The sequence below is a fragment of the Narcine bancroftii genome, chromosome 3, assembly GCF_036971445.1.
Source record: "Narcine bancroftii isolate sNarBan1 chromosome 3, sNarBan1.hap1, whole genome shotgun sequence".
Taxonomy (NCBI): domain Eukaryota; kingdom Metazoa; phylum Chordata; class Chondrichthyes; order Torpediniformes; family Narcinidae; genus Narcine; species Narcine bancroftii.
The window spans coordinates 222211158-222238690 of NC_091471.1; the positions used below are offsets into that span (position 1 = coordinate 222211158).

The following is a 27533-nucleotide window of genomic DNA, read 5'->3' on the forward strand; positions in this document are numbered from 1 at the left end:
GTCAAGTTGTGATTTTTAGCATTCAACATAATGACTGGGAATCCGAAGCAGTAAAAGGGCTAGATGGGCTAGAATTTGTCAAATGTGTTCAGGAAAGTTTTAAAAATCAATGCATAGAGATACCAACTAAAGAGAGTGCAACACTGGATGTTTGATTGGGGAACTGGGCAGGACAGGTGAACGATATATGTGTAGTGGAACATTTTGGGTTCAGAGATCATAATGCCCTTAGTTTTAAGCTAAGTATGGATAAGGATAGGTCTGGTCCTCTGGTTGAGATTCGAAATTGGAGAAAGGCCAATTTTGAGAAAATGAGAAAAGATCTTGAAAGCATGGATTGGGACAGTTGTTTTCAGGCAAGGGCGTGCTTGGTAAGTGGAAGGCTTTCAAAGGTGAAATGTTGAGAGTACAGAATTTGTATGTTCCTGTCAGCAGTAAAGGCAAAGTTAATTGATATAGGGAACATTGGTTTTTGGGAATCTGGTTTGGAAGAAGAGAGGTGTATAACAGGTAGAGGCAACATGTAGCAAATGAGGTACTTGAGGAATGTAAAAAAAATGCAAGAAAAAAATTAAGATAGAAATCAGGAGAGCTTTGGCAGACAAGGTGAGGGAAATCTTAAAGGCTTTGGCAGGTATGTTAAAACAAGGATAGTAAGTATCAAAATTTGTCCTAGAAGATGAGAGTGCTTTGCCAAAAGATTCAAGGGAGATCCTAAATTGGATTTTTGCATCTGCATTTACTTGAGAAATGGCAGCATAGCTTTGTTCATGTTTAACCAATCATGGAGATTTTTGAAGAGGTTATCAGGAATGTGGATGAAGGAAAGGCCATTTAATAAGGCCTTTAATAAGGTCCTGCACGGGAGGTTTGTCAGGAAGGTTCAGTCACTTGGTGTTCATGGTGAGGTAGTAAACTGGATTTGACATTTGCTATGCAGGAGAAGCCAGAGAATGGTAGTGGATGATTGGCTCTCTGACTGGAGGCCTGTGACTAGGGGTGTGCCTTAAGGATCATTGCTGGTTCCATTGTTGCTTATCATCTATATCAGGGGTGGCCAAACTTACTTAACATAAGAGCCACATACCATAAACTTCAGATGTTTTAGAGCTGTAGCAATCACGCAATCACAAGCCACACCCACTAACATTATCATTAGCCCCTTTCAGGTGGCTATAATACCCAAATGTAAAGCCACCTAAAGTACCCAAATGTGCCTGTCAGGAGGGCACCTGAAAACGGAGAACCCATCCCCGAAGTGTACTCACTCAACCCACCTCGGGGAGGTATATTCTCCACTTCTGAGTGCTTCCCCTCTGCCTGGTGACCCAACTCCCCAACGCAAGACATCAGGGCTGGTGCGGCCGGCGTGGGAAGTTGCCCACCCCAGTACAGTTTTGTTGGGAAAAGTATTTTCCAATCCTTGTTTTGCACATCATCCATTTGCAAAATGCAGATACACTGCAGGTAGTGAAGAAGCCCTGTTTCAAAGGGAACAATTTCTAATCAAGTCTACACACTAAACGTTCCCCCAAGGCACCTGAAAGCAGCAAGGCAAAGCGGCTAGCAGCTTTCAGGCGCTTAGGAGTGGGCAGGCTGTTGACAGTCAGATGGTGACCCGCTGACAGCCACCCTCCCTGCTGGTGACACCTACCCTCCCCGCTGCTCACACCTACCCTCCCCGCTGGTGACACCTACCCACCCCACTGCCGACACCTACCCTCCCCGCTGCCGACACCTGCCCTCCCCACTGGTGACACCTACCCTCCCCGCTGCCGACACCTACCCTTCCCGCGAGCCGCACAGAACATGTCAAAGAGCCGCGGTTTGGCCACCCCTGATCTATATCAACAATCTGGAAGATAATGTGGTAAATTGGATCAGCAAATTTACAGATGATACAAAGATTAGACATGCAGTGGACACAGAGGAAGGCTTTCAGAGGCATCTGGACCTGCTGGAGAAATGGTCTGCAAATAGCAAATGAAATTTAATGCGGACAAATGTGAGGTGTTGTACTTTGGGATGTTTAAGCAATGTAGGACACTGAGGAGTGAAGTATAATAGAGGGATCTGGGAATACAGATGCATAATTCCCTGAAAGTGGTGTCATATGTAAATAGAATTTTAAAGAGAGCATTTGTTATGTTGGCCTTCATAAATCAAAGTTCTGAGTAGAGGAGTTGGTATGTTATGACAAAGTTGTATAAGACATTGGTGAGGCCAAATTTGGAGAATTGTGTGCAGTTCTGGTCGCCAAACTACAGGAAGCATATCAATAAGATTGAAAGACTGCAGAGAAGATTTACTAGGATGTCACCTGGACTTCAGGAACTGAGTTATATTTACAGGGAAAGATTAAACAGGTGAGGACTTTATTCCCTGGAGCGTATAAGGATGAGGGGAGATTTGAAGAGGTATACACAATTCTGATGAGTATGGATACAATAAATGTAAGCAGGCTTTTTCCACTGATGTTGAGTAAGATTAAAAACTAGAGGACCTGAGTTAAGGTGAAAGGGGAAATGTTCAAAGGGAACATTAAGGGAACATCTTCATGCAGAGAGTGATGGGAGCATGGAACAATCTGCCAGCTGAATTGATGAATGCAGGCTCAATTTTGACATTTAAGAAAAATTTGGACATACATGGATGGGATGGGTATGGAGGGATATCGTCCATACCCATCCCAGTGGGAATAAGCAGAATAACAGTTTAGCAGAGACTTGAAGGGCCAAAGGCCTGATGCTGTGCTATAGTATTTTATGGTGAGAGGGGGCAAGTTTAAAGGAAATTTATGACAAGTTTATTATAAAGATGGTAGTAGGTGCAAGCAGTTCCAATGGCATTTTGACAAACACGTACTGTAGACAGATAGGGAACAAAGGGACATATGTATATGCACACAGACATGAAGTATAAATTAACATCATAGTTGGCACAGACATTGTGGGTTGACAGAGAGCCTGCCTCTTATGTTCAACTGTTCAAGGTTCTGCGAGCCTCTTGGACTTCCGTTCATCAACATTTCTTTGTGGCCATGTCGTTCTCTATTTGACTCTATCCTTTTAAACTCCAGCAAGTTCAGACACAGAGCCATCAAATACTTCTCACACATTAACCCTCTCATTCCCCTGGGCCATTCTCATAAACCTTCATCTGGCTTTGTGAGGGGTTTGTCATGTCTCACAAAACATTCTTCCTTAGATATCGGGCCCAATATAGCTCATATTACTCCAAGTGCCTTCTTAACACTCAGCATTACATCTTTTCCCTGATACTCCCATCCTCTCAAAATGACTGCTAGCATTGCATTTGCCTTCCTTACAAGTGAACCTTCAGGGAATTCTGCATGACCCCCTTTGGACTGCCACTTTCCAAATTTTCTTCCAATGAAGAAAATAGTCTCCTTCTTTATTCGTTCCACCAAAGTGCATGACCATCCACTTCCCTATGCTGAAGTCCACCTACCACTTCTTTGCCCAGTCTACCAACCTATGCAAGGTTCTGCAGACTCTCTACTTCCTCAACACTTTCCTCGGCTCCACCTATTTTTGTATTCTCCAAACCTTGGCTATAAAATCGTCAACTGCATGTGGATCGATTCTGGCACCAATGCTTTTTGAAATCTTTAAAATTGACTTGGATGAGGGAATGAAGGGGTTGGTAAAGTAAGTTTACAGATGACAGAAACCTGGAGGTGTTGTAGATGGTCTAGAGGGTTGTTGGACGATGTCCCGGATGTAGAGTTAGGCAGATGGAGTTCAGTCCAGAAAAATGTGAAATGATGCATTTTGACAAATTGGACCTGAATGTGGACTTGAAGATTAATAATAGAATTCTCAGTTGTGTGAAGGAACAGAGGATCTTGTGGTCCACATCCATAGATCCCTTAAAATTATCAAGTTGAAAGAGTGGTTAAGAAGACATCTGGTGTGTTGGCCTTCATCAGTCTGGGGATTTTTGACCAAGAGACAAAAGGTGAATTTGCGGATCCATAAAAATCTGATTTGATCACTCTTGGAGTACTGTTCACTTTTAGTCACCTCATTATTGGAAAGATATGGAAGCTTTGAAAAGGATGCAAAGGAGATGCACTAGCATGTTGCCTGGATTAGAGAATGTGTCTTTTAAGGAAAGGTTAGGCAACCTAGGTCTATTCTCTTTGGAGTGATGGAGGGTGAGGGTGACTTAATCAAGATGCAAAAGGTTATGAGGGGCACTGATCGCGAGGACAGCCAGCACCCTTTTATCCCAGGTTAGAAATGGCCAATATCAGAGGGCATCTGTTCAAGGTGAGTGGAAGACAGCTTCAGGAAGATGTCAGAGGAGAGGTGGGTCTTCAACACAGAGAGTGCTGGACCCATGGAATTTGCTGCCAGGGGTTGTGGTTGAGGTTCATACAATAGGGGCATCTCAGGAATTATTAGATAGACACAGATGTAAAAGAAAATGGAGGGTTGTGGATTGTGAGGGAGGGAGGCAGTTGGCTGCTTTGGAGAAGGTTTCCAAAAGTCGTAGAAACATTGTGGGTTTAAGGGTCCACACTGCAAGCAATGTTCAATGTTCCAATAAAATCCTTTTGTTTGTCATGGTGGTTTTGCATTTCCTTTTGTGATTTTCCTTCTGGGAGGAATGGGGAAGGGTCCACCTATAATGATTATCCTGGTGCCATGGCCGACCCAGTCCTTGGCATTTTGCACAGCCATTCCAGCTTTCTGTTAGTACTTCAGAAAAAGATTTAGTTTCTGGCATTGAATAAAATTGCCTTCATCGCTGTTTCTCCACCAGTCTTGGGATATTCTGCTGAAGAGAAAAGAGTGCCTTTCCAATTTATTGCACCAACGTTAAATGATCAGAGCTTCTTCATGTGGAATGCAGTGCATGCTCAGCAGTTCAGCAGAAAAGATCATCCACAAGGCAATAATCTGCTTTTCACTTCTTGTTTTGCACTTGTCATTTCTGATTTCTGTCTGTTAAATACTACTTGAAAGCACTTTTTGTTGTAGTTGTGGTTGACTAACAAACAGCAATGTATTAACAAAGATGAATTCTTACAGAACGGTCTCACCCCACTTCATGTTGCTGCTCACTATGACAATCAGAAGGTGGCGCTGTTGCTGCTGGAGAAAGGTGCCTTGCCTCATGCCACTGCAAAGGTATTAACAGCAGATTGATAATTCTCCCAGTGTCCTCGAAACCAAAGTCTGTGCATGTCTTCACGTTTCTGTGCTTAGCAATAATTTTACCTGATAATTGTATTTTAATCTCAAGCAGTCATTCTCAACCAGCAGCCAGGGTTAGGCAACCTAACCCCCTAGTGGCCACAGCACTTTTAAGTAAAAACCTTGCTTTATTTTCTCCTTGCGTAATATGAATATTTTTCAATGTAGTCGATAGGAGACTTGATTGCTTCGCAGGGAAGGGGCCCCATAAACTTTGAGAGGAGCCCTAGGCAAGAAAAAAGTTGAGAATGGCTGATCTAACAGAATAGAAGGATAACTGTTGAGATGCAACAGTTTCAGGGACATGGAATTCACACAAAAAATAATTGCTGTTTAACCAGTTTTGGGAACCAAAGCCAGGCAACAGAAGAGGCAGTAATTCAGTTGGTCCCTCAAGTCTGCTTCACCACTCAATGAGGCCTTGGATTAGTATTACCTCAATGTCACTTTTGTGTTCATGTTCCTTTGTTATCAAAAAATGTTTTTTTTGTGTGTGTTCGTCACAATTTTAAAAGATTCACTTCCCTCAGAACTCCTCCTCATGACCTTACTTTGATGTGCAGACACCAGTTTCTGGAGTCATTAGCCAGCAGAAACTGCAGTCAAGCTTCCATGAGATCGTCTCATGTTCTTTGCAATGGTGGAGAGCTCAGGCCTTCCTGTTTAATCTCTCCTCAGGGAACAATCCTTCCATCCGAGGAATCAGTATGAAACATTTCCATCGTTATGATGCCACGTGCTTTGCAGGATTTGTGTAATCTTTTGCATCTTTATTTTTTAAGGGTTTCTTTAGTCTCTAACAGTGTTCCTTCTCCATTGCAAAATAAACCACAATTATATCCCTGTTTAAAATACAGAGCATGGAACAATATTGCACACGAATATGCTCTGTGGCCTACATGCGCCAAACAGGATGTCTCATTTGAACTCAAAATCTTGCATGCAATGCATATCCCTCTGTTCTCTGAATATTTATGTGCCAATCAAGAAGTTTGTGAAATGTTATTATTGTGTTTGGTTCCCCCACTATTTCTGGCAGCCCATTCCAGGCACCTACCATTCTGTTTAAATATAAAAAAAATTGCCCCACACATCTCCTTTAAACTTATCCCCCTCACATTCCTCTGGAATGTGATGTTTTAGCTTTGGAAAAAAGATTCTAATTGATGTCTCTATTGATGTTTTTCATAATTTTATAAAGGTCTATCAGCAGAGAAAACCTCCTATAGTCCAGCCTTCTAATGCATGCAACATCGTAGTAAATCTCATCTGCACCCTTTCAGAGCCTCGACATCCTCTGAGCTCTCCTTTACATTTTCTCTGAGCTTAGCCAAAACACACTTTCTGATTGGTAATGCAACCCCACTAAAACAATGAAATCCAGGAACACTGAGTTACCAGTCCTCTCCCTCTTGCAGCCAACTTTCTGAGATGGCTACAACAGCATCATTCCAAGAACTGATCCAGGGAAGTTCTGCCATTCCCATAATGCTGCGAGCATTAAAATGAACGCAGTTCAGCTCATCAGTCTTCCTATCTTTATCTGAATCTTCTCGTCCTGACTTGCTGTAACATATAGACTGACTTGCTGTAACATATGCCATCCTGTAAAGTCCTCCACGTGCTACCCTGCTGCTCTGGTCCCCACCCCCTGCCGCTCTAATTTAAGCCCAACTGAGTGGCACAAGATAACATCATGATACTTTTCCTTGAATTGATTATTATGGTGGTATCTGTTCATAATGAATAGATCACATTCTGAAAGATATGCTCTTATGAAGTAGACCTAGAAGATAATCTAAACTGCAATCATGAGAACTAGACTTATTATGGCCACTCTTAAGTGGCATCATGAGCTTTTGAAACTGCAACGCACAATCGTTCACGAGTGGTGTGAGAAACAGAAATACCTTCACAGATTTCGCTTGAGACAAAAATTGAGAACAAAGAACATTTATTGGACAACAGTGCAAAGTTGGGTGCTTCCCCTTACCATGGGAATACACACACATACTTGGGCTCACCCAACTTTTATACAGTTCATTTCAGTGTAGAGATACCGCCCCCCCCCCCCCCCCCCACCACCCCCTTAACATTCTTCTGCCTCCTGGATTGGTTTGGCATTTGGTAATTCTGTCTGCCTACATGCAGTTTCTGTAAACTTGGAAGACCATGGGGTATCCTGTCTGGGTCCCATCATGTCATTGTCCTCATTCATGAATCTGCCTTTGTCCTTATTCACACCTCTCAACCCCCAGGACTTACTAATTCTATATGCAGAACTTGCTAGTTCTTTCTATCACTATAAGACCTTTCTTCTATTGTACTTGCCGAATTCATCCCTATTCAGCACTTACTTAACTTCCTCTAGTCTAGTCTAAAATTCTTTATTTTATTCATACTAACTTTACTTCCTATAATCTATTATCTCTCACAATCCCCATTTTTTCTTTAGCTAGGCTTAGTAAATTCTCAACTGGAAACTTGGTCTTTTTCCCAGCGAGTCAGTAAACGAACTGTAATCTCAGCATCATCAGACGGAGTTTGGGAAACGTACATCCTTTGGGTTGTAGGGATCTGACGAAGGGTCCGTTGAATTAAACACTGCACACAAGTCATTAGGCAGGGAAGTTTCATGATGGGTAAAGTAATGAGTCCAACTGCTATAAGGGCTGTGTGTATCCACCTCCAGTCACCAGTAAAAAGTTCAACCGCCTGACCATTGTGACCATTGTCATCAATCGATCTTCCACAAACGCTGCTCTCAGCAGCTAACGAGTAATCGAGAGCCAGGTGGTTTTGATAAGCTGTAGCTCGTATCCGTCATTGTTCTTCAGCCAATAAATCCAAGGCCATTGCTGTCTGTTTGGTGAGAATCTTCAAAACTGCCTGGAGTCTGGTTAAACGGTTTAAATGCCAAACAGCTGTGGTAGTCGGGAACAGCCTGAGCCATTTACAATTCGAATTGCCCTCATAGTGATTGCCTTTAGCCTTGCCTTTAGCCTTCCCTTTAGCCTTCTGAATCCATTCGTGATCCAAAGGATGATTTACAAGATGCCAAGTTGGGGGGGAGCATTTATTGTTACCTAATCTGTGAGTAGCAGCTTCTCTGCGAGCATTAGCATATATACCCCCTTCATCCCTACTCCAGGTATAGCCCTGACAAATGTTCTGCCTATCATTTTCCCACCATCTTCTTTGTACCATATTTTTAGCACTCATCTCTTTAATATCTGTAGAGGCCAGGATGCCAACCCAATCCACTCCCCTAGGGCAGGTCTGTTTCCCTGGTCCATGTTGGGATCCTAAATTAAACCATACTAAATAAGGTACCCCACTATGAATAGAGTCTATACCTGTGCCCTGTCTGCATTCTAAAGGTAAACTTGTCCATTCCTCAAAGTAATTTTCACCTCTGCTGCCCCTATTCCAGGAGGACTTAATACATTGTATACAATTGGGTGGTTTCCCAAAAATTGGGAACCAGCAGAAAAACAATACAGCAAATAATAAAAATAACATTACAGCACTTTTTCCCAGCGTAGTGTAACTTTCAGACCAGAAGGATGTGAGACAGCATGCCAGCTGGAGGGGGTATTATTAATGCCTTTATTTCGTGGGTTAGCTTGTTTAATGCATTCTATGTGAGTCCACCCCTTTTCTTTTGTTCGCACTGCAGTGTCTGTAATCAGGAGTACACAATAAGGGCCGTCCAATATCGGTTTTAGTTTATGGTCTTGCCATGCTTTTACATATACCCAATCACCAGGTTTAACAGAATGAATAGGATAGTCCAGGGGTGGGTTTTGAGCTAATAAATCCTTCTGTCGTAAGTCATACAGATAAGTAGAAAGTCCCTGTAAATATTAAGATATGTACTGGTGTGATAGTACAGATCTATCACCAATGTATACAGTGTATATAGTTACAGTATCTAGTCTGTGCTTAGAGCGATTGGCTGAGAGCTAAGCCACGCCTACTGTCTGGGCCTTAAAGGGTTGGGTCCCGAGCCAGGTCGGATCATTCCGGACTGGTCGGCCACCTGTGAAGAGCTCCTGTCTTTTGCTAATAAAAGCCTTGGTTTGGATCAACAACTCTTTGATTCTTTCAATGAGCTCTACAATTTTATTAGCAAAAAGAAAAAAGAATTTTTTTTTGAAAGGGGTGGAGCGTTTAACTCGGCCAGAAAAACTTGATATCGACCCACAGTCAGCTACAGCCTTCAAAGCTGGAAGTTCTGGCTGCTGAACTTTGAAAACTTCCTGAGATTCATTCAGGTAGAGGAGGATAACCAGTGTCTAACAGCATTGCTGTCTATGGTGTCTTTGAGAGTCTACGAGAACATCCAGGATGAGGCCACTTACACCGCAGCCATAAAGGTACTGAAAGAACTGTATGATCAACCGGTAAACAGAGTTCATACCCGGCTCGTGCTTGTATCGAGGAAGCAACAGCCCGGGGAGTCCAGCAGGGCATATTTACAAGTATTAAAGGCGTTGGGCAAGGACTGTAACTGTGGACAAAACTGCTGCCGAGATCACAAACGATCTCATCCGGGTTGCCTATGTGGCCGGGCTCTGATCGAACGAAGTGAGGCTGCGCTTGCTCGAGCAAGGGGTAGAAAAACTAGAGGACGTGGCCTGGATTGCAATCACAATGGAGGATGCAGCCTTAAAGTCCACCAAGTTCTCTAGGGACTGGACCCCTCATTCTGATGTGAGTCGAGTGCCCTTCTACCCTACCACCCCCCGAGATACTGACGGCCTGTCGACTGCTGCTATCCTGCCCCGTGCGAACCCAAAATGTTATTTCTGCGGGAGGGACAAGCACAGCAGGTCCCAGTGCCCAGCAAGAAAAGCCAGGTGCCAGAAGTGCCTTAAAAAGGGCCACTTTGCTGCAGTCTGTAGGTCTACAATGGGCGCCGGCAAACACAGTGCCTCATGTGAAGCCCAATCGCCACTATCCCATTCAAACTCTTCTTCCCCAGAGCTCTCATCCATTGAGAGCGAGGACTCCCCTGCATGGCAACGCCTGACGTCACGGAGACGCCTGAACCCGGAAAGGGCAGCCCACCCTCGCAACCATGGTGTTGGCCTGCCTCTCGCCCCCGTGCGGAACACTCGACCCGGCCTCAGTCCCGACTGTGGCAACCGCTGCTGCTGCCGACGCCACAGACACCCCCGGGGCCAATGCTACCGCCGCTGCTGCCTGCTCCCCTGCTGCCACCGCCGGTGCGGCCACCACGACTAACTGGGGACCCGCCGCGACCAACCAGGTACTCACCCTAGCGTCGATCGCTGATGACCGCCGGGGCCCGACCGCCGCGACCGACGACCTTCCCAACCATGAGCAACTACGAATCCCACTACTTACCTTTCATCCGCCGACGCCGCCACAACAGCCCTTCCGGGAGGTCCTCCAACCTGCTCCTCCAGCGTTGACTACGTCATCCCGTTGCGTGACGTCATCCCGTTGCGTGACGCCATCACGCGGAACTCCCCTGTCAACTGGATCAGTGGCTGCTTCAATAACACTAAACCAGCAATGCTCTCATCCCCTCACTAAAGCAATAGAACTGATTAAAGTGCATGGACACTACACCAATTGCTTATTTGACTCTGGGTCAACTGACAGTTTTATCCAGCCAGATCTGGGCCTCCGTTGGGGACTTGACATTATCCCCACTACCCAGAGGATCTCATTAGCGACGAGGTCGCACTCGACTGGGATAAAGGGGTATTCCATCGCCACGCTGGAAGTACAGGGCGTAACGGTCACCCACTTCAAATTATTCGTCCTTCCCCAATTGTGCACCCAGTGTTGCTGGGATTAGACTTTCAGTGTCAGTTCCGAACGGTGTCCCTACACTTTGGGGGACCCCATGCCCCCCTATCGGTCTGCCATCGCCCCACCCCCGAAGCACCCAAGCAACGTGCCCCGGGGCCAATCCTGCGGCCTTTCCACACTCTGGATTGCCCTGCCAGCACTCTTCGCAAACCTCACCCCTGGCTGGAAGCCTGTGGCCACCAAAAGTCGGCAATATAGTTACGAAAACAGGCAATTCATTTGGAGTGAGCTGTGTAAATTGCTGGATGAGGGCATCATCGAACCCAGTTCAAGTCCCTGGAGAGCCCAGGTGGTGGTTGTCATGAATGGGAATGGTGGTCGACTATAGCCAGACCATTAACCGCTTCACGCTCCTGGATGCGTACCCCCGCCACGCATCATGGATGTGGTGAACCAGATCGCCCAATACCGCATATTCACCACCATTGACCTACGTTCGGCCTACCACCAGCTCCCGATCCGCTGTGAGGACCGACCATTCACGGCCTTCGAAGCGAATTGGCGGCTATATCAATTTCTCAGGGTACCATTCGGGGTCACGAATGGTGTCGCAGTCTTCCAGCGGGATATGGACCGGATGGTGGACCAGAACGGGTTAACCGCTACCTTCCCGTATCTGGACAATATCACCATCTGTGGCCACGACACGCAGGATCACGACGCCAACCTAGATAAATTTCTTCAAACTGCCCATCGGCTGAACCTGACTTACAATTTGGACAATTGTGTCTTCCGGACCACACGACTCGCGATTCTAGGTTGCGTGGTGGAGAACAGGATAGTCTTGCCAGATCCTGACCGCACGCATCCCCTAATGGACTTACCCCTCCCGCCATACCCAGAAAGCGCTCAAACGCTGCCTGGGCCTTTTCTCATATTACGCCCAATGGATTCCACACTACGCCGACAAGGCGCGTCCTCTTATCAAGACCACCTCCTTTCCCCTCTCGACCGAAGCCAGAGCAGCTTTCGATCGAATCAAATCCGACATCGCCGCTGCGACGCTGCACGCGATCGATGAGTCTGTCCCATTTCAAGTTGAGTGCGATGCATCCGACTTCACCCTGGCAGCCACCTTGAACCAGGCCGGTCGGCCTGTAGCTTTCTTCTCCAGAACCCTCCAGGGTCCAAAGAGTAGACACTCCTCGATCGAGAAGGAGGCCCAGGCCATAGTTGAAGCGGTGCGTCGTTGGAGACATTACCTCGCTGGGAGGCGCTTTACACTCTTGACTGATCAACGCGCGGTCTCCTTCATGTTCAGCAACACCCAGCGTGGTAAGATAAAAAACGAAAAAATCGCCAGATGGAGAATTGAACTCTCCACCTTTAACTATGACATCCTGTACCGGCCTGGTAAGCTCAACGACCCACCTGACGCGCTCTCCAGGGGGATGTGTGCCAGCATACAGATGGACAGACTACAGAAACTCCATGAGGTGCTCTGTCATCCAGGGGTCACTAGGTTTGCCCACTTTGTCAAGGCGCGCAACCTACCCTACACAGTCGAGGAGATCCGCTCCATGACCCGAGCCTGTTCGGTGTGTGCTGAATGCAAGCCCCACTTCTTCCGTCCGGATAACTCCCACGTTATCAAAGCCACCCGCCCCTTCGAGCGTCTTAGCGTAGACTTTAAGGGGCCCCTACCGTCGACCAACCGTAATAACTACATCCTTATGGCCATCGACGAGTACTCCCGCTTCCCGTTCGCTGTGCCCTGCCCAGACACCACTGCCACCTCAGTGATACAGGCCCTTCACAGTATTTTCGCCATTTTCGGGTACCCCAATTCCATCCACAGTGATAGGGGGTCCTCATTCATGAGCGCAGAGCTGCAACAGTACCTTCTGGAGTGTGGTATCGCTTCAAGCAGGACCATGAGCTATAACCCACGCGGTAACGGCCAGGTCGAGAGGGAGAATGCCACCATATGGAGAGCGGTTACACTGGCTCTCCGGTCTAAAGGTCTCCCCACCTCTCACTGGCAGGAGTTTCTCACTAGTGCCTTACACTCCATCCGCTCCCTCCTATGTACTGCAACAAATGCCCCCCCCCCACGAAAGGATATTCCTTTTCCCGAGGAAATCCAAATCAGGAACCACTGTACCGGCATGGCTCACCGTCCCTGGCCCCGTCCTTTTGCGATGCCATGTCCGGTACTCAAAGAACGACCCCTTGGTCGACCGAGTGACTCTACTCCACGCGAACCCGCATTACGCCTACGTTGATTTCCCAGATGGGCAGGAGGGCACTGTTTCGGTGCGGGACCTAGCTCAGGACACGGTAGATCCAGCAAACCCCCCAACCCAACCTTCCCCAACTCTTTATTCCCCAGGCCCCGTGCCGCATCAGAAGGACCAACAACACCCCAACGACCCGGGCCACCCTGCCGACAACACGACTGGGGAATTGAGCGAAGGAGCGGTCTCACCCGATGAGCCCGCTGGCGACACCACTCCAGCGACCCCAATCCCGGCACCAAGGTGGTCACGCCAGATGGTCAGACCCCCTGACCACTACAGTCCTTAATCTACCCCTTCCTTTCATTCTCTCCCTCGTTTTTTTGTTTTTTTTTCCAGGGTCAGTTCTCCAAGAAGGGGTGAATGTGATAGTACAGGTCTATCACCAATGTATATAGTGTATATAATTACAGTATCTAGACTGTGCTTACAGTAGCCACGCCTACTGTCTGGGCCTTAAAGGGTTGTGTCCCTAGCCAGGTCGGATCATTCCGGACTGGTCGGCCACCTGTGAAGAGCTCCTGTCTTTTGCTAATAAAAGCCTTGGTTTGGATCAACAACTCTTTGATTCTTTCGACGAGCTCTACAACTGGTCATTAGTCTCAGGGATAGGGGTATCAGTGTGGAATCCCATATAAGGAAGACCAAACATCATTTCATATGGTGAGACAGCAAGGTCCTTACGAGGAGCTGTGCGAGTCCTAATTAAAGCTAAGGGTAAGCATTTAATCCAGGAGAGGCCAGTTTCCTCATGAACTCGAGTGAGTTGATCTTTCAGGGTCTGATTTATCCGCTCAACACGGCCTGAACTCTGGGGGTGCCATGGGGTATATAACTGCCAATCTATTCCCAGAATTTTACACATACCCTGGAGTACCTGAGAGGTAAAATGTGTACCTCGATCTGAGGCAATGGTTTGAATAATGCCATAACGCGGAATAACAGACTCTAGTAATATCCGAATAACGGTGCTAGCACGATCATTAGGGGTGTTAGGTCTGCTTTGTTCATGAATGAGTGAGTCAAACACAGACTGAGTCGAAATCAAGGTTCTTTGTTCTTTATTGCCGGATTGTAACACTTGCAACTAACAGTGTTAGTTGGAGAAGGCGCATTCTCCTGTTATCAGAAAATGGTGTTTTTTATATACCTTAGGATACGTACTTAGTAAATTATCATACCATGACATTGTCCAATGAATAAACTGTTGCTGTCCCTCTCTGCTAGCCTCCTGCACATCAATTTGTCATCCCCACTCTTATCTTGAGAGTACAAGGTCACAACTGCATCTTGTTACGGCCCAGCACTGGGAGACTCCCTCTACATTCCCAGCTCATGATGTTTTTACCTAACAGGGGTCGGGAAAGCCTCAACCCATCGAGTAAAATGATCCACCATCACCAGGAGGTATTTATAAACCCCTATCTTAGGTAATTCCGCGAAGTCAATCTGTAGTCGTTGAAACGGGTGTACGCCTATATCGCGACCGCCAGGCATTGCCTGGCACATGACTTTCTTATTCATTCGCTGACAGATTGGGCACCTCCGAGTACTTTGCTTGGCTATGGTGTATATTCCCGAGCAATTAAAGGACCGTACAAAAGCATTAACAAGTGCCTGTGTTCCCCAATGTGTCTGCTGGTGGAGCTGATCAATCATCTGACGAGCCAAGGCATTGTTCAGTACTTGGCGTCCCTCTACCGTCCACCACAATCCACCAGCAGTTTGATGCATTCCCTGGTTTTTCATATAAACCTCATCTTCTCGTGAAAAGATGGGAGTCTTTTGAACCTCATGTGGGGTGGGGAGTAACAGCTGCATGTCTATTTTTTCTGTGAGTGCAGCCTGTTTGGCAGCTTCATCTGCCCGTCTGTTCCCCTGTGCTTCAGGACTGCCAATAAGTTGATGGCCCCATACATGAACTACAGCTATCTCCTCAGGTAACATAAGAGCATCTAAGGATTGAATAATTAAGTTTTCATGGATCAACTTTTGTCCTTTCCCAGTTATCATTCCCCACTCTTTTCAAATCTTTCCAAAGGTGTGCACTACACCAAAGACATACTTTGAGTCGGTATAGATTGTGCCCACCTTTCCCTCTAAACCCTGGAGAGCTCAACAGAGGGCATATAATTCACAGGATTGTGCCGACTAATGACCGGGAAGACGACCGGCTTCAATCACAACTCCTTCATTCCCATCCACTATATTACCCGCTATAACGAATGCCGTCAATGCAGCGGGAAGATCCATCAATAAACCATCTTTCGCCCTCCCGTAAAGGTTCATCACTTAAATCATCTCTAATTTTTGTCTGTAAATCGATCACTTCTAAACATACATGCTCTAAATCATTGGGGATAGTATCAGAATCTGGAGAAACCAAGAAGGCGGCTGGATTCTGTTCTTTGTTTATAATCAGTGTCAAATCACCCCTATCCATGAGAATCACTTCATACTTTAAAATTCTAGAATCAGTAAGCCACCTTCCGGCACGTTGTAAGAGAATGGTGCGGACTGTGTGAGGGGTATGAACTAACATTGGGGCACCAAACGTAATCTTTTATCCTTCTTCGACTAAAATAGCAGTGGCTGCAATTGTTTGCACACATTCTGGCCAACCACAACAAATGGGATCTAAAATTTTTGACAGAAAGGCAACTGGTTGTCTAAAGCCTCCCCTCTCTTGCGTTAATACTCCCATGGCCACACCATCTTTCGCATTGGAATATAGATCAAATGGCTTATTTAGGTCGGGTAAAGCCAAAACTGGGGCACTAATAAGACACTGTTTCACCAAGGTAAAATCTTTAATCTCCTCCTCTGTCCAGACAACAGTTTCAGCCCCCTAGAGTCGCAAGTTTATCATAAAGAAATTTGACCAGGCTAGAATAATTCTCAATCCAAATTCTTCAGTATCCCACTAAACCAAGGAATTTCCTAAGTTCTCGAGCACTCTTTGGAGGCGGGATCTGCAGAATACCGCGTGTTCTCTCTGGACTTATCTTCCTAATCCCTTGACCTAAGTATTTAACTTCAGATTGAACAAATTGTAACTTTGGCTCGCTCACTCTAAGACCCTTATTCCCTAGGAAATTCAGAAATTCAACAGTGTATTGTTTAACCACATCTTATGTTTTTCCTGTGATTAATAAGTCATCAACATATTGTATAATTGACAATTCTCTCTCTGAGGGGCCTCATCTAGTACCTGTTCTAAAACTTGGCCAAACAAATTTGGGGATTCTGTAAAACCCTGGGGAAGGACTGTCCACCGGTATTGATTTTTCCATCCTGTAAAAGGATTCTCCCACTCAAATGCAAACATGACCCTACTGTCTGTTGCCAACGGACAAGTCCAGAAGGCATCTTTGAGGTCAATTACACTAAACCATTTACTATGGGGATCAATTTTACCCATTATCATTTAGGGGTTAGATACGACTGGATAACAGGTGAGAATGATTTTGTTTAATTCCCTCAAATCCTGCACTAATCGATAGGTACCGTCTGGTTTTTGGACAGGTAAAATTGGGGTATTAAAAGGTGACATACAAGGTTCGAGTATACCATCTTTCACCAACCGGTCAATTACTGGCTGCAGCCCCTTTCGGCCAGCCATAGGAATTGGGTACTGTTTTCGTCTAATTACTTGGTCAGGGTCTTTTAAAGTAACTTGCAGGGGAGGAACATCTAATCCCCCTCTATTGCCTCTTTTTGCCCATACTCTAGGATTTATTAGTTCCCGATCCACCTCTGTTAGTACATAAAATTGAACCCCGATACCTGATCCCTGTGGTCTGGTACCGATAGCCAATTGGTCTTGTAAATCTCGTTCCAACAGGCAAACTCCAGCTTGGGGAACTAGTAAAATATCCTCTGTTATTATCTTTTCTCCCATTTCTGTCCTTACATTCTTTAGTATAGGGACCGTAAAATCTCTTCCTCCCCCTCCTGAAACCAGCACTGTCCCTTCTGTTTTAACACCCTCGGGCCATTGTAAAATACTAGACCGGCTGCCCCAGAATCTACTAAAAAGGTCATCTTGTCACCGTGGGGTCCTATGCTTAAATTTACCAATGGTTCTCCGTGCAGCCCCACGGTGTGTATTGGCTGAGAACCCTGACCTCCCTATTCATAATCTGCCTCCATCAATGCATAAGATTGCGTCTCCCTGGCTTGCACTGGGCATTCCCTCTTAAAGTGTCCCTCCTTGTTACAATAATAGCAAACTAATGCTCCTGTTTCCCAATTTCTACCAGGGTCTCCACGGGGTCCCAGGGATGGTCGTCATGCCCGGAATTCTCCTCTACCTCTGCCTCTGCTCTGGTCTCTACTTCCCCACTCCTGGCGCTCCTCCCAGCATCTAGGAGCTGGCACACAGCTCCTAACATTTCCCTGCTGTCCCTCCACAACTTCCTTGACTGCCTGCATCCAAATCTTAGCCTTTCCCTTCTGTTTATCTTCAGACCTCTGGACATATGTCCTTTGTGCGATCTGTAAAAGCTGTGTTATTCCCTGTTCATACCAATTCTCTGTCTTTTGTAATTTCTTCCTGATATCTGGGGCTAAATTAGTAACAAAGCCCATCAATACCAACTGTTCACCTGCTGGGGATCCTATATCCAACCCCCCCCATATTGCTGTATGGCCGCACGTAATCTATTCAGAAATGCAGAGGGGGTCTCCTCGGGACCTTGGGGAACCTCAAATGCCTTCTTAAAGTTCTGTCCTTTTGGAACCGACTCCTTCATTCCTTTAATTAGATTAACCCTGTACTCATCCATTCGCATGCGACCATCATTAGTAGTCTTATCCCAATTTTGGTTTGCCAGGGGAAATTTAGCTTCTCCAGGTATCGCCTCTGGTCCCCCTTGGTGTTCCCTAGCCCAGATTCTAATCCCTGCCTGGTGAATCATTCCACACTCCTCCAAAGTAAACAGAGTCTAAAAGATAGACATTAATTCATCCCAGGTATATATATTAGGTTCCAAAAATTGATCTAATTGTTCTGCACATCCCTGAGGGTCTTCTATCAGAGAGGGCATTTCCTTCTTAAAGTTGCGCACCTCCGTACTGGTCAGAGGCACATTTACGAATCCGAGACCCCCCACGTCCCCTCCCAAGGGAACCTCTCATAAAGGTCTCATGCAGTTAATTTCTGGCTTATCCCTCCCTTTATGATTTTCTGAATGACCCTCAGAAACAAAATCTCCTCCCTCTCGTGTCAAGTGAGGCGGTAATCTTGTACTCTGTGAGCGGGTCACCATACCACCCCTACTTTCTTCTTCTTTCTCTAACTGGGGAGGAAGAGGGGAAGGTGAAAAAGGGAGCCGGTACAGGGGGGGCATAAGGTGGAGGAAGGGAATGTAACACATCCCATCCTTGTACATCAGGAGCAGAAGGTTCCTCGTCCTTCTTGTTCTTACAATCCTTTTCGCTCAAAATCATTTGATCAAACGATCCACTGAGCCAACAGGCTGCATATTCTCTGCTCTCGGTATTACCTCCTTGATTTTGGTAGAGCCAGATGTTCAATGCCTGACACATCCAGTCCTCGTCGGATCCGAACTTTGGCCAATATACTGAACTCCCTCTTATCGGATTCTTAACCCATTCCTGATAGTAATACCTGACCATGGTCTGTTTATCCTTTCCATGGGTTTTCCCTGCACCCCAATCAGATAACATTAATCCTAACGGACTATGTTTAGGTATCTGATCCTCCCGTCCTTCTCCAGGACTGTTTCCCTTGCTACTTACTCCTCCCATACTAACAGGTAAATAAATTCCTCTTACCGGGATCCAGTAGCTATTCCTAGCTCGCTTCCTTAACGTCCTCCCGTCTTTTGTTCTCAATGCCTCCTCTCGCTTCGTCCACTGACCAGTCACCCATCGTCCGGGAGTCCAGCTGAATCAGCCGGGGTGCACCTACCCCCGTCGTCGGGCACTCTGTCAGTGGAGGGAGTGGGATCCCGGACGAGCCCCCATTTGTGAGAAACAGAAGTACCTCCACAGATTTCACTCGAGACAAAAATTGAGAACAAAGAACATTTATTGTACAACAGTGCAAAGTTGGGTGCTTTCCCTTACCATGGGAATACACACACATACTGGGGCTCACCCAACTTTTATACAGTTCATTTCAGTGTAGAGATACCCCCCCCCCCCCCTTAACATTCTTCTGCCTCCTGGATTGGTTTGGCATTTGGTAATTCTTTGTCTGCCTATGTGCAGTTTCAGTAAACTTGGAAGACCATGGGGTATCCTGTCTGGTTCCATCATGTCATTGTCCTCATTCATGAATCTGCTTTTGTCCTTATTCACACCTCTCAACCCCCAGGATTTACTAATTCTATATGCAGAACTTGCTAATTCTTTCTATCACTATAAGATCTTTCTTCTATTGTACTTGCAGAACCCTTCCTCACACTCTTATCGGAATTCATCCCTATTCAGCACTTACTTAACTTCCTCTAATCTAGTCTATTATTCTTTATTTTATTCATACTAACTTTACTTCCTATAATCTATTATCTCTCACAGTGGAAACTCCATTTCCATGCCATTTTAGTTCTTTTGATTCATAACGATGCTGAAACTATGTCATAGCATCAACACAGACCCAATGGTTCATTGAACCCAATCATTAGTTACATTTCCATAAAGTTCAAGCAACACAATAATTAAGTTATGAAAACAAAAACTCAGTGGTTTGAAAATTAAAATTGTGTTTACAAAAGTTGATCAGTCAGCCTCTTGAACTTGTACTCCCATTTTTAAAAAAAATGTTATTTTAATGACACAGCATAATAGAGGACCCTTCTGGCTCATGAAGTGCGTGCCACCTAATATACCTCCCAACCCCATATGTCTTGGAGGGTGGGGGAAACTGGAGCACCTGGGGAAAACCCACAGAGGTCACTTGGTGAGCGTACAAACTTCTTACAGGCAGCAGTGCATTCTATCTGCTTTTTATTCCAGCTGTTATTGCCATTCAATTTTAGTTGACTCAGCATCCATCATATTTTGGGCCGAGGACTCTAGCTTTCACTAACCTTTGTAAGTGCTTATTGATTTCACTGCTGAATGGCCTTGATTTAATCGTGCCCCTGATTATCGTTTCTCCAATCCCAGAGAAAATAGTTTCTCTGTGTCCATCTTAACAAATCCCTTGATCATTTTGAACACTTCAGTTGGATAAGCTACCAGCCTGAAACTCAAAGTTGGCCTGTAGGCCAACTTCATGTAACGCTGTCATCATTCTGGTGAATCCCCACTCCATTACTCCAAAGTCAGTATATTCTTCCCATGGTGTCTTGGTGAAATGAACATTACCCTTCACGTTAGATCTGTCCAAAATTCACTTAATCTGAAGCATAATGGCATCACATTGCAATTCAACTGTATTAGGCTGTAAGTCTATTTTTCTACTTTGTCGCATTAAGAATTTGAATTGCAGTACCACATTTAATATTCTGCAGAAGTCTGGACAGAAATCATCCCATGAGAGAGATGCTTCAACTCTCAAAATTAACATGAAAGGAGACGCTTGTATTTTCAATTACACTGTATCATTGTATTCCGCTTGCATCAACAAACAGATCAGTGCTGCCTCATTGAAGTGCTAAACTGGAGATAACTGTGGCAAATGTAATCTTCATCCCCATGTGGATTGTACAATTGTTGTGTTTTGGTCCTGAAATATATTGGCTTAATGAACTGTTATCAGAATTAAGCAACAGATGTGAGTCTTGAATTGAAATTGAGTTGAGGCCACCAGAGGACTGAGTCCATCTGGACTGTTATCGTTTAATAAACATCTTAAGATGTCACAAATCCTCAATAAAAACCAAAAATTCTGGAAATAAACTGTAAATCAAAGCTGCTGCAAAAAAAATCATCTTGGTAAAACATTTTTAATAAAATCGGGTTTTAGTGGAGATCCTTTATCAGAACTGGGAATTAAAATTTATCATTGCTTCCATGAAATTATGTTCCTTTATTTTATAGGAAACCGGAATTGGCTGAACTAACGTACATTTTTTTTTCTAAATCTGGTGGAGTTGAGGTTATAATATTGGTAAATATTGATTGAAATTATCTCTATGAGGTACTTAAAAGATATTGGAAGAACAATATCATTTGAGATAACAAATGTTAGCTTAAATGTAAATCTATTTGGTTAATTACAGAACAAGTTATCAGTGTGATCTTAAAATTCAAGGTAAATGCCCAATCTGCGTTTTTAGATTTATAATTAAAGAAAAGTAATTGTGATTTTCTGGTTTCATTGTAGATGTTCATTAGTTTTCGAATCTGTCAACTTGTTAGGACATTTAGTTCTGAAGAGAAAAAGAAGATTCATAATTAAATCAAATAATCTGCTCAGGTCAGGGTTGAATGGAATTTTTTCAGCTCTTTTTCACCCGATTACTGTTGCTTTTGCAGGATAATACCCAAACTCTGTGCAGTGGTTCATCATTATTATGAATCAAAGTGCAACAGTTACATTGCCCAGTCGGTGTTAGGGCAGGTCTCTGCCACAGAAGTTATTCTGAAAGATACCCTGTAGGTTCCCTTTCCCAAGATATCTTCTGAAATCTGTCAGCGCTGTTGTCCCATCTCAAAAACAGATTTGAACATTTAATTTGGCTGAAATTTATTCTTGATTAAATGCACTGAAAATGTGATATGGCTGTATTCCAAGTTTTATTGCACTTGGAGTCAATGGAATTGAATTTTGGTAGTGGAAAATGATGTTCAAGAGTGAAGATCAAGGAAAAAGTTGCATTTAATTTTAAATTTTGACATTCAGCACGGTAACAGGCCATTTTGGCCCATGTGTCTATCCTTTGGCTTGGCTTCGCGGACGAAGATTTATGGAGGGGGTAAATGTCCACGTCAGCTGCAGGCTCGTTTGTGGCTGACAAGTCCGATGCGGGACAGGCAGACACGGTTGCAGCGGTTGCAGGGGAAAATTGGTTGGTTGAGGTTCCAATTAACCTACACCCCCTGCTGCATTTTGAACGATGGGTTGAAACCATAGCCCTCAGTGAAAAACAGTGATAACGTACCAACTCCTTACAAACAGCACAAGATTCAAATCCCGGTCCCAATCATTGGTACCGTTAAGGCATTGCACTAACTGCCACACCAACTGTGCCACTCTGGATTTTCTGATTGGCCATATTTAGTGTTAGCGTTCATGGGATTACAGTACTAACAGTGTTAAAATGCCAACACTCAGACCATTCAGTAAAAACACTGAAGGAACTCGGCCAGTCTTGCAGCCTCTATAGGAGGCAGAGGTATATTTACCGACATTTCGGTTCCAAGTCTTTCTTCAAAGAATTCTCCTCATGCAGACCACAGAGCCAAACTTTTTTTCATTAAGCTGCTGCTCTGCTCAAACCTTTCTCTTGTTGAAATGAATAACCAACAAGAATACTTAAACTGATAACTTCCTCAAACATCTATTTTTCTCACAGCAAACAAGGCATTAGGGACCAAAGTAATATTTTTAAGTGTTTTTGCTTTCAGTTGCTCTGGTTTTACTTAATTTGCCAAGATAATGTAAGGTAGAATACATTTGTTTTCAAGTTGTAGCAGAAATAAAATGAATGGAATGAACATGGGCTGTTGCAAAATGGTTTCAAAAAATGTTTTATTCTGGAGTTCAGATTTACTCAAAATCCTTTCACCACAGTTTTTTCATCACATATTTCATGTTATTAGATATTTACTAATGTTTCAGTGTGAGAGGCAATGAAATTCATTGTAATTGGAATATGCCAAGTTGTTTTAACTCAGAATATCAGGTTTATGAAAAAGGGTGAAGAGTATCCAGATTATTGACACTGCAAGCTTATTCCATAGCAGCAAATTAAATCATTGATGGGTTTGGCTGCAGCTGACATTTTACAAAATGTTTGAAATTGATTTAAGCATGTTGGTAAGTGGCCTGGTCTAAGTCTCAATGCTTTTCCAGAATGGCTACACCCCTCTGCACATTGCTGCCAAGAAGAACCAAATGGAAATTGCTACTGCCTTACTGGAATATGGAGCAGAGACTAATGCATTGACAAAACAGGGTGTTACACCCCTTCACCTGGCATCACAGGAGGGACATGTGGAAATAGTTTCGTGCCTGATGGATAAAAATGCCAACGTTAGCCTAGCCACGAAGGTAATAAGAAGAAATTATTGTGTGGAACATATTTACCTATTATATTGAGTACAAAGCAATGCTTGGATTTGGGAACTTGAATTTTCTAAAGGTATTAAATTTAAATTTTATATTTAGAGATACAGCAGGAAAACTGGCCCCACAAGTGTACGCGGTCCAATTACAATCATATGATCAATTCACCTGCTAACCTGCACATCTTTTGAAAGTGGGGAGAAACTGTAACCCCCCCCACTGATGGAAGCCCACATTTAGAATATCTAATTGGTTCATATCCTGGCACTTCCCTGTATGATTTTGTTTTATAAAAACTTGAATAAAACATTTCAAATTAAATGAGGGATGTAAACATGCAAGTGAGTACAGATTGATTTCCTTCTTGTCTTTCTATATTGGTGCAAGAATTAACTGTAGAAATGCTCACTACATTGAAAGTTCTTCCTTTAGCCCTTCACCATTGGGCAGAATGTTGATTATCTGTGTACCAGGAGGTGTAGGTCAATTGGATGTAAATTGGACGGCACGGGCTTGTGGGCTGAAATGACCTGTTACTGTGCTGTATGTCTAAATAAATTTTTTAAAGTGAAAATTCAATGAAAAGTGCGCACTTTCGGAGAATGTTCCCCATAAATGAAAATAGAGAGGGTGAGATCAAATGAGTATACTTGTAATCGGTGTAGGTCACTTTCACGGAGTTGAGCTCAAACTCATCCCAGCAGGGGAAATAGTCAGGGTCACAGAATAGCATAGCCCAGAATATTTTAAAATTAATGCTAAGCAAACACTGCAAATAAAATGATATGAGTCAAAACATTAAAAATAATATGAGATATAGGTACAGAGTAAAGAAGATCACAAGGCCATTCAGCCCCTTGTGCCTGGTCCACCATTCAATGCAATCATGACTGCTCAGACCATTTCACTACTCTATTCCTGCTTTCTCTCCATGATCCCTTAATCCCTTTAGTGAGTAAGGTCACATTCAACTCCCTTTTGACAACAAGTTTACTGAGTGAAAAGGTTTCTTCTCATTTCGGTTCTAAATGGCTTATCCCTGGACTGTGCTCCTTTGTTCTGGTCTTTCCCAATGCTGAGAACATTCTTCCTGAATCTAACCTGCCTAGTCCTGTCAGAATTTTTTGTCTCAATGTAATCCCTTCTCATTCTTCTAAATTCCAATGAGTATAACCCTTGCCCATCTTGTCAGAGGGTCGTGGATCTATGGAACTCACTGCCACACAAAGCAGTGGAGGCCAGATCACTGGGAGTATTTAAATAAGAAATTAATAGGTATCTCATTAGTAAGGGTATCAAGGGATATAGGGAAAAAGGCTGAAAATTGGAACTAGCTGTGAGCATAATTCAGTTTAGTGTAGAGTCACGGAACAGACCCATTGGGCCTAGTGGCCTGCTTCTGTTTCTTTATCTCGTGATGTTTCTTCTTATATCAGTCCTACCAAGCCTAGAAACAGTCTGGTGAAACGTTGCTGCATCCCCTCAATAGCAAGAGTAATGGCCTCACCAAGACCCCAAACCACTGAAGTAAGATCTTCCTGCTTCTATGTTTAAAACTGCAATAAAGGCCAACATACCATTTCCTTTCTTCACCACTTGCTGTACCTGCATTCTAACCTTTAATGACAAGTGAACACTCAGGGTCTTTTGTCCAGAGTAGGGGAATCAGTAACCAGAGGCCATAGGTTTAAAATGATGGGAGGGAGATTGAGGAGGAACAGATGGCGGTGTGTGTATATGAAACGGGCTGCTGGAGGAGGTGGTTGAAGCAGGTACCCATGGGAATATTTTTTAAAAATCTTGGACAGAGACATGGATAGGATAGGTTCAGAGGGATATGGGCTAAACACAGGAGGGTGGAACCAGTGAGGGTGGGACATTTTGTTCAGCGTGGGCAAGTTGGGCTGAAGGGATTGTTTTCCACTCTGTATGATGGTGACTGATGCACCATAACACCTAGTTCTCGTTATAGTTACCCTTTTCCCAATTTCTCAGATAATAATCTTTATTATTGCCACCAAAGTAGATAACCACACATTTATCTATAATATATTGGCATCAGCCATGCATTTGCTCGTTCTCCTAATCTTTCCAAGTCAACTTGTAGTCTCTTCGAATCTTCCTTACAACTCACACTGCCACCCTCACAGTGTCCTTTGTAAATTTTGCAAAACTTTGTATAACTCCTTCATCGGGATCAATTTAAATTGTGAATAGATGATCCCAGCTTCTGGTACCACATTGGTAACTACCTGATAATCTGTAAAGGACCCATCTATTCACCACTTTCGGCTTCCTGCGTGCCCACCTTGTCAGTTCATTTCCCCCATTACAGTAAACCCATGTTATCTGGAATTAAAGCAACTGGCAAGTAAATATCACAGAAATAGTTTTAAAAAGAAAACAAAATTTAAAATAGGCTCCCCTAGCAGCCAGTTTTCAAATCACACATGTCATCTGAAGCAACCAGCAAATTCCCATAGATGCCAGATAACAGGTAAAATCTCTAATTCTGCATGCTAGTGTTCTGTACAGGATCTTATCAAATGCCTTTCGAAAACCCAAATAAACCAATTGGTTCACCAATGTCTATTCGACTGGTTACATTCTTAAAAACCTTTAGAAGATTTGTCAAATATTTTCTCCAGTTCACATATCGACCCTGACTTGGACTAACCCTTTCACTTCTCTCCATCAATGTAACAATGACATCTCTACTAATTGACTCCAGCATTTTTCCCCATGACTGAAAGCAGGCTAACTGGTCTATATTTTCCTGGTTTCTCTCTCCCTCTTTTCTTTAAAAAAAAGTGGTGTGACGTTCACAACCCTCTTATCCAAAAGAAGTGTTTGCGAGAATGTTAGAAAATATTCAAGATTCATGTTATTGTCATGTAATAAAACAGAATTAGTGATATTACACAAAATTTCCTTCAGCCTACCAGAAGGCAGACAAAGATTTGCGATCAGCAAAATAAATTGCCCAGTGCCCCTTACAGCCAAAGAAATAGAAGCAAAAGAGAGTTCCCCCAGGGACACTGAGTGTCCACAGATTCGCCTCCAGTGCTCCCGCAGCCTCCGCAGCCCCACAACCTCCGGTCCAAACCATCGGCAACCGGAGCTCCAGATGCACAATCTGACATGATCAGGAAGCCTCCAGCACCTTCTCGCATCTCAGTACCCCTTCAGCAAGACTTGAGCCAGTCTCCAGCAGTCCTCAGCCTGGTGTATGTCCTTTGAACACAGACGCCAGCAACCTTCATCCTATGTGGATACACTGCTTTGGGTCCCGCCGCCTGTGTGTTCTGTATCTGGGTTGTTCCATGATATTCAGAACATGTGCAAAATGGTAAAACTGCTGTACGTGAAAATGGCCTCCATTTATTGTACCTCACAAACCTATAACCTGAATGATAACCCATGACATTAATTTCTCTCTCTCATTCTGCACAGTTATGCATCCATCTGCACATTTCGCTCACAAGCTATTATTCACTCTAAACATGAGATGATTTTGGATCAAAATGCAGTGCACTTCTCTCCACGATATCTAGCATCTGTTCAATTTCTTCCTGCGTTCTCCTTGCAAGATTGTAGAGAAATTAAATCTGTGACAAACTCCCCCTTCCGATTGTGTCCCTTCCAGCTTGCCTGCTGTCAGACAATGAATTTGCTGAGTCAGAAATGTTTGATATTCATCCATTAACCCCACAACAGAGATGATATGATGGAGGAAAGCATTCTGAGAGATTTGTGAATGGCTTTAACCTTGGTGATAATTTCAGTGTTGAGCATTTCTGAAGGCCACCGGGGGTTGAGCCCATAAATTCAGAGTAAGACTAGGCAGCATGACTCAATGTGCGTGTTTCTACTGGGACACCTCGTATCATCCCGCATCACCTCACATCACCGCAAATTTTTGTCCCCCGCATCATCTCATATTTTACGACTACCTGAACTGTTTCTACTGAGCGATAAATACACGGTGATGCGGGGCGATGAGAGGTGACCAGGAAATCG

General features: G+C 44.2%; 1 protein-coding gene across 8 annotated transcripts in view; it reads left to right on the forward strand.

The window, feature by feature from the left end:
* LOC138758165 (ankyrin-2-like) overlaps positions 1-27533 on the forward strand; it is a 355676-nt gene that overhangs the window by 119266 nt on the left and 208877 nt on the right. For 7 of the 8 annotated variants that reach the window (XM_069926699.1, XM_069926701.1, XM_069926700.1 and 4 more), the window contains one exon: positions 23301-23498. In XM_069926699.1, the coding sequence (XP_069782800.1) occupies positions 23301-23498 (198 nt within the window). Of the gene's footprint in view, positions 1-5076; positions 5160-23300; positions 23499-27533 lie in introns of those variants that run through there. The other variant, XM_069926707.1, reaches the window with a different exon arrangement.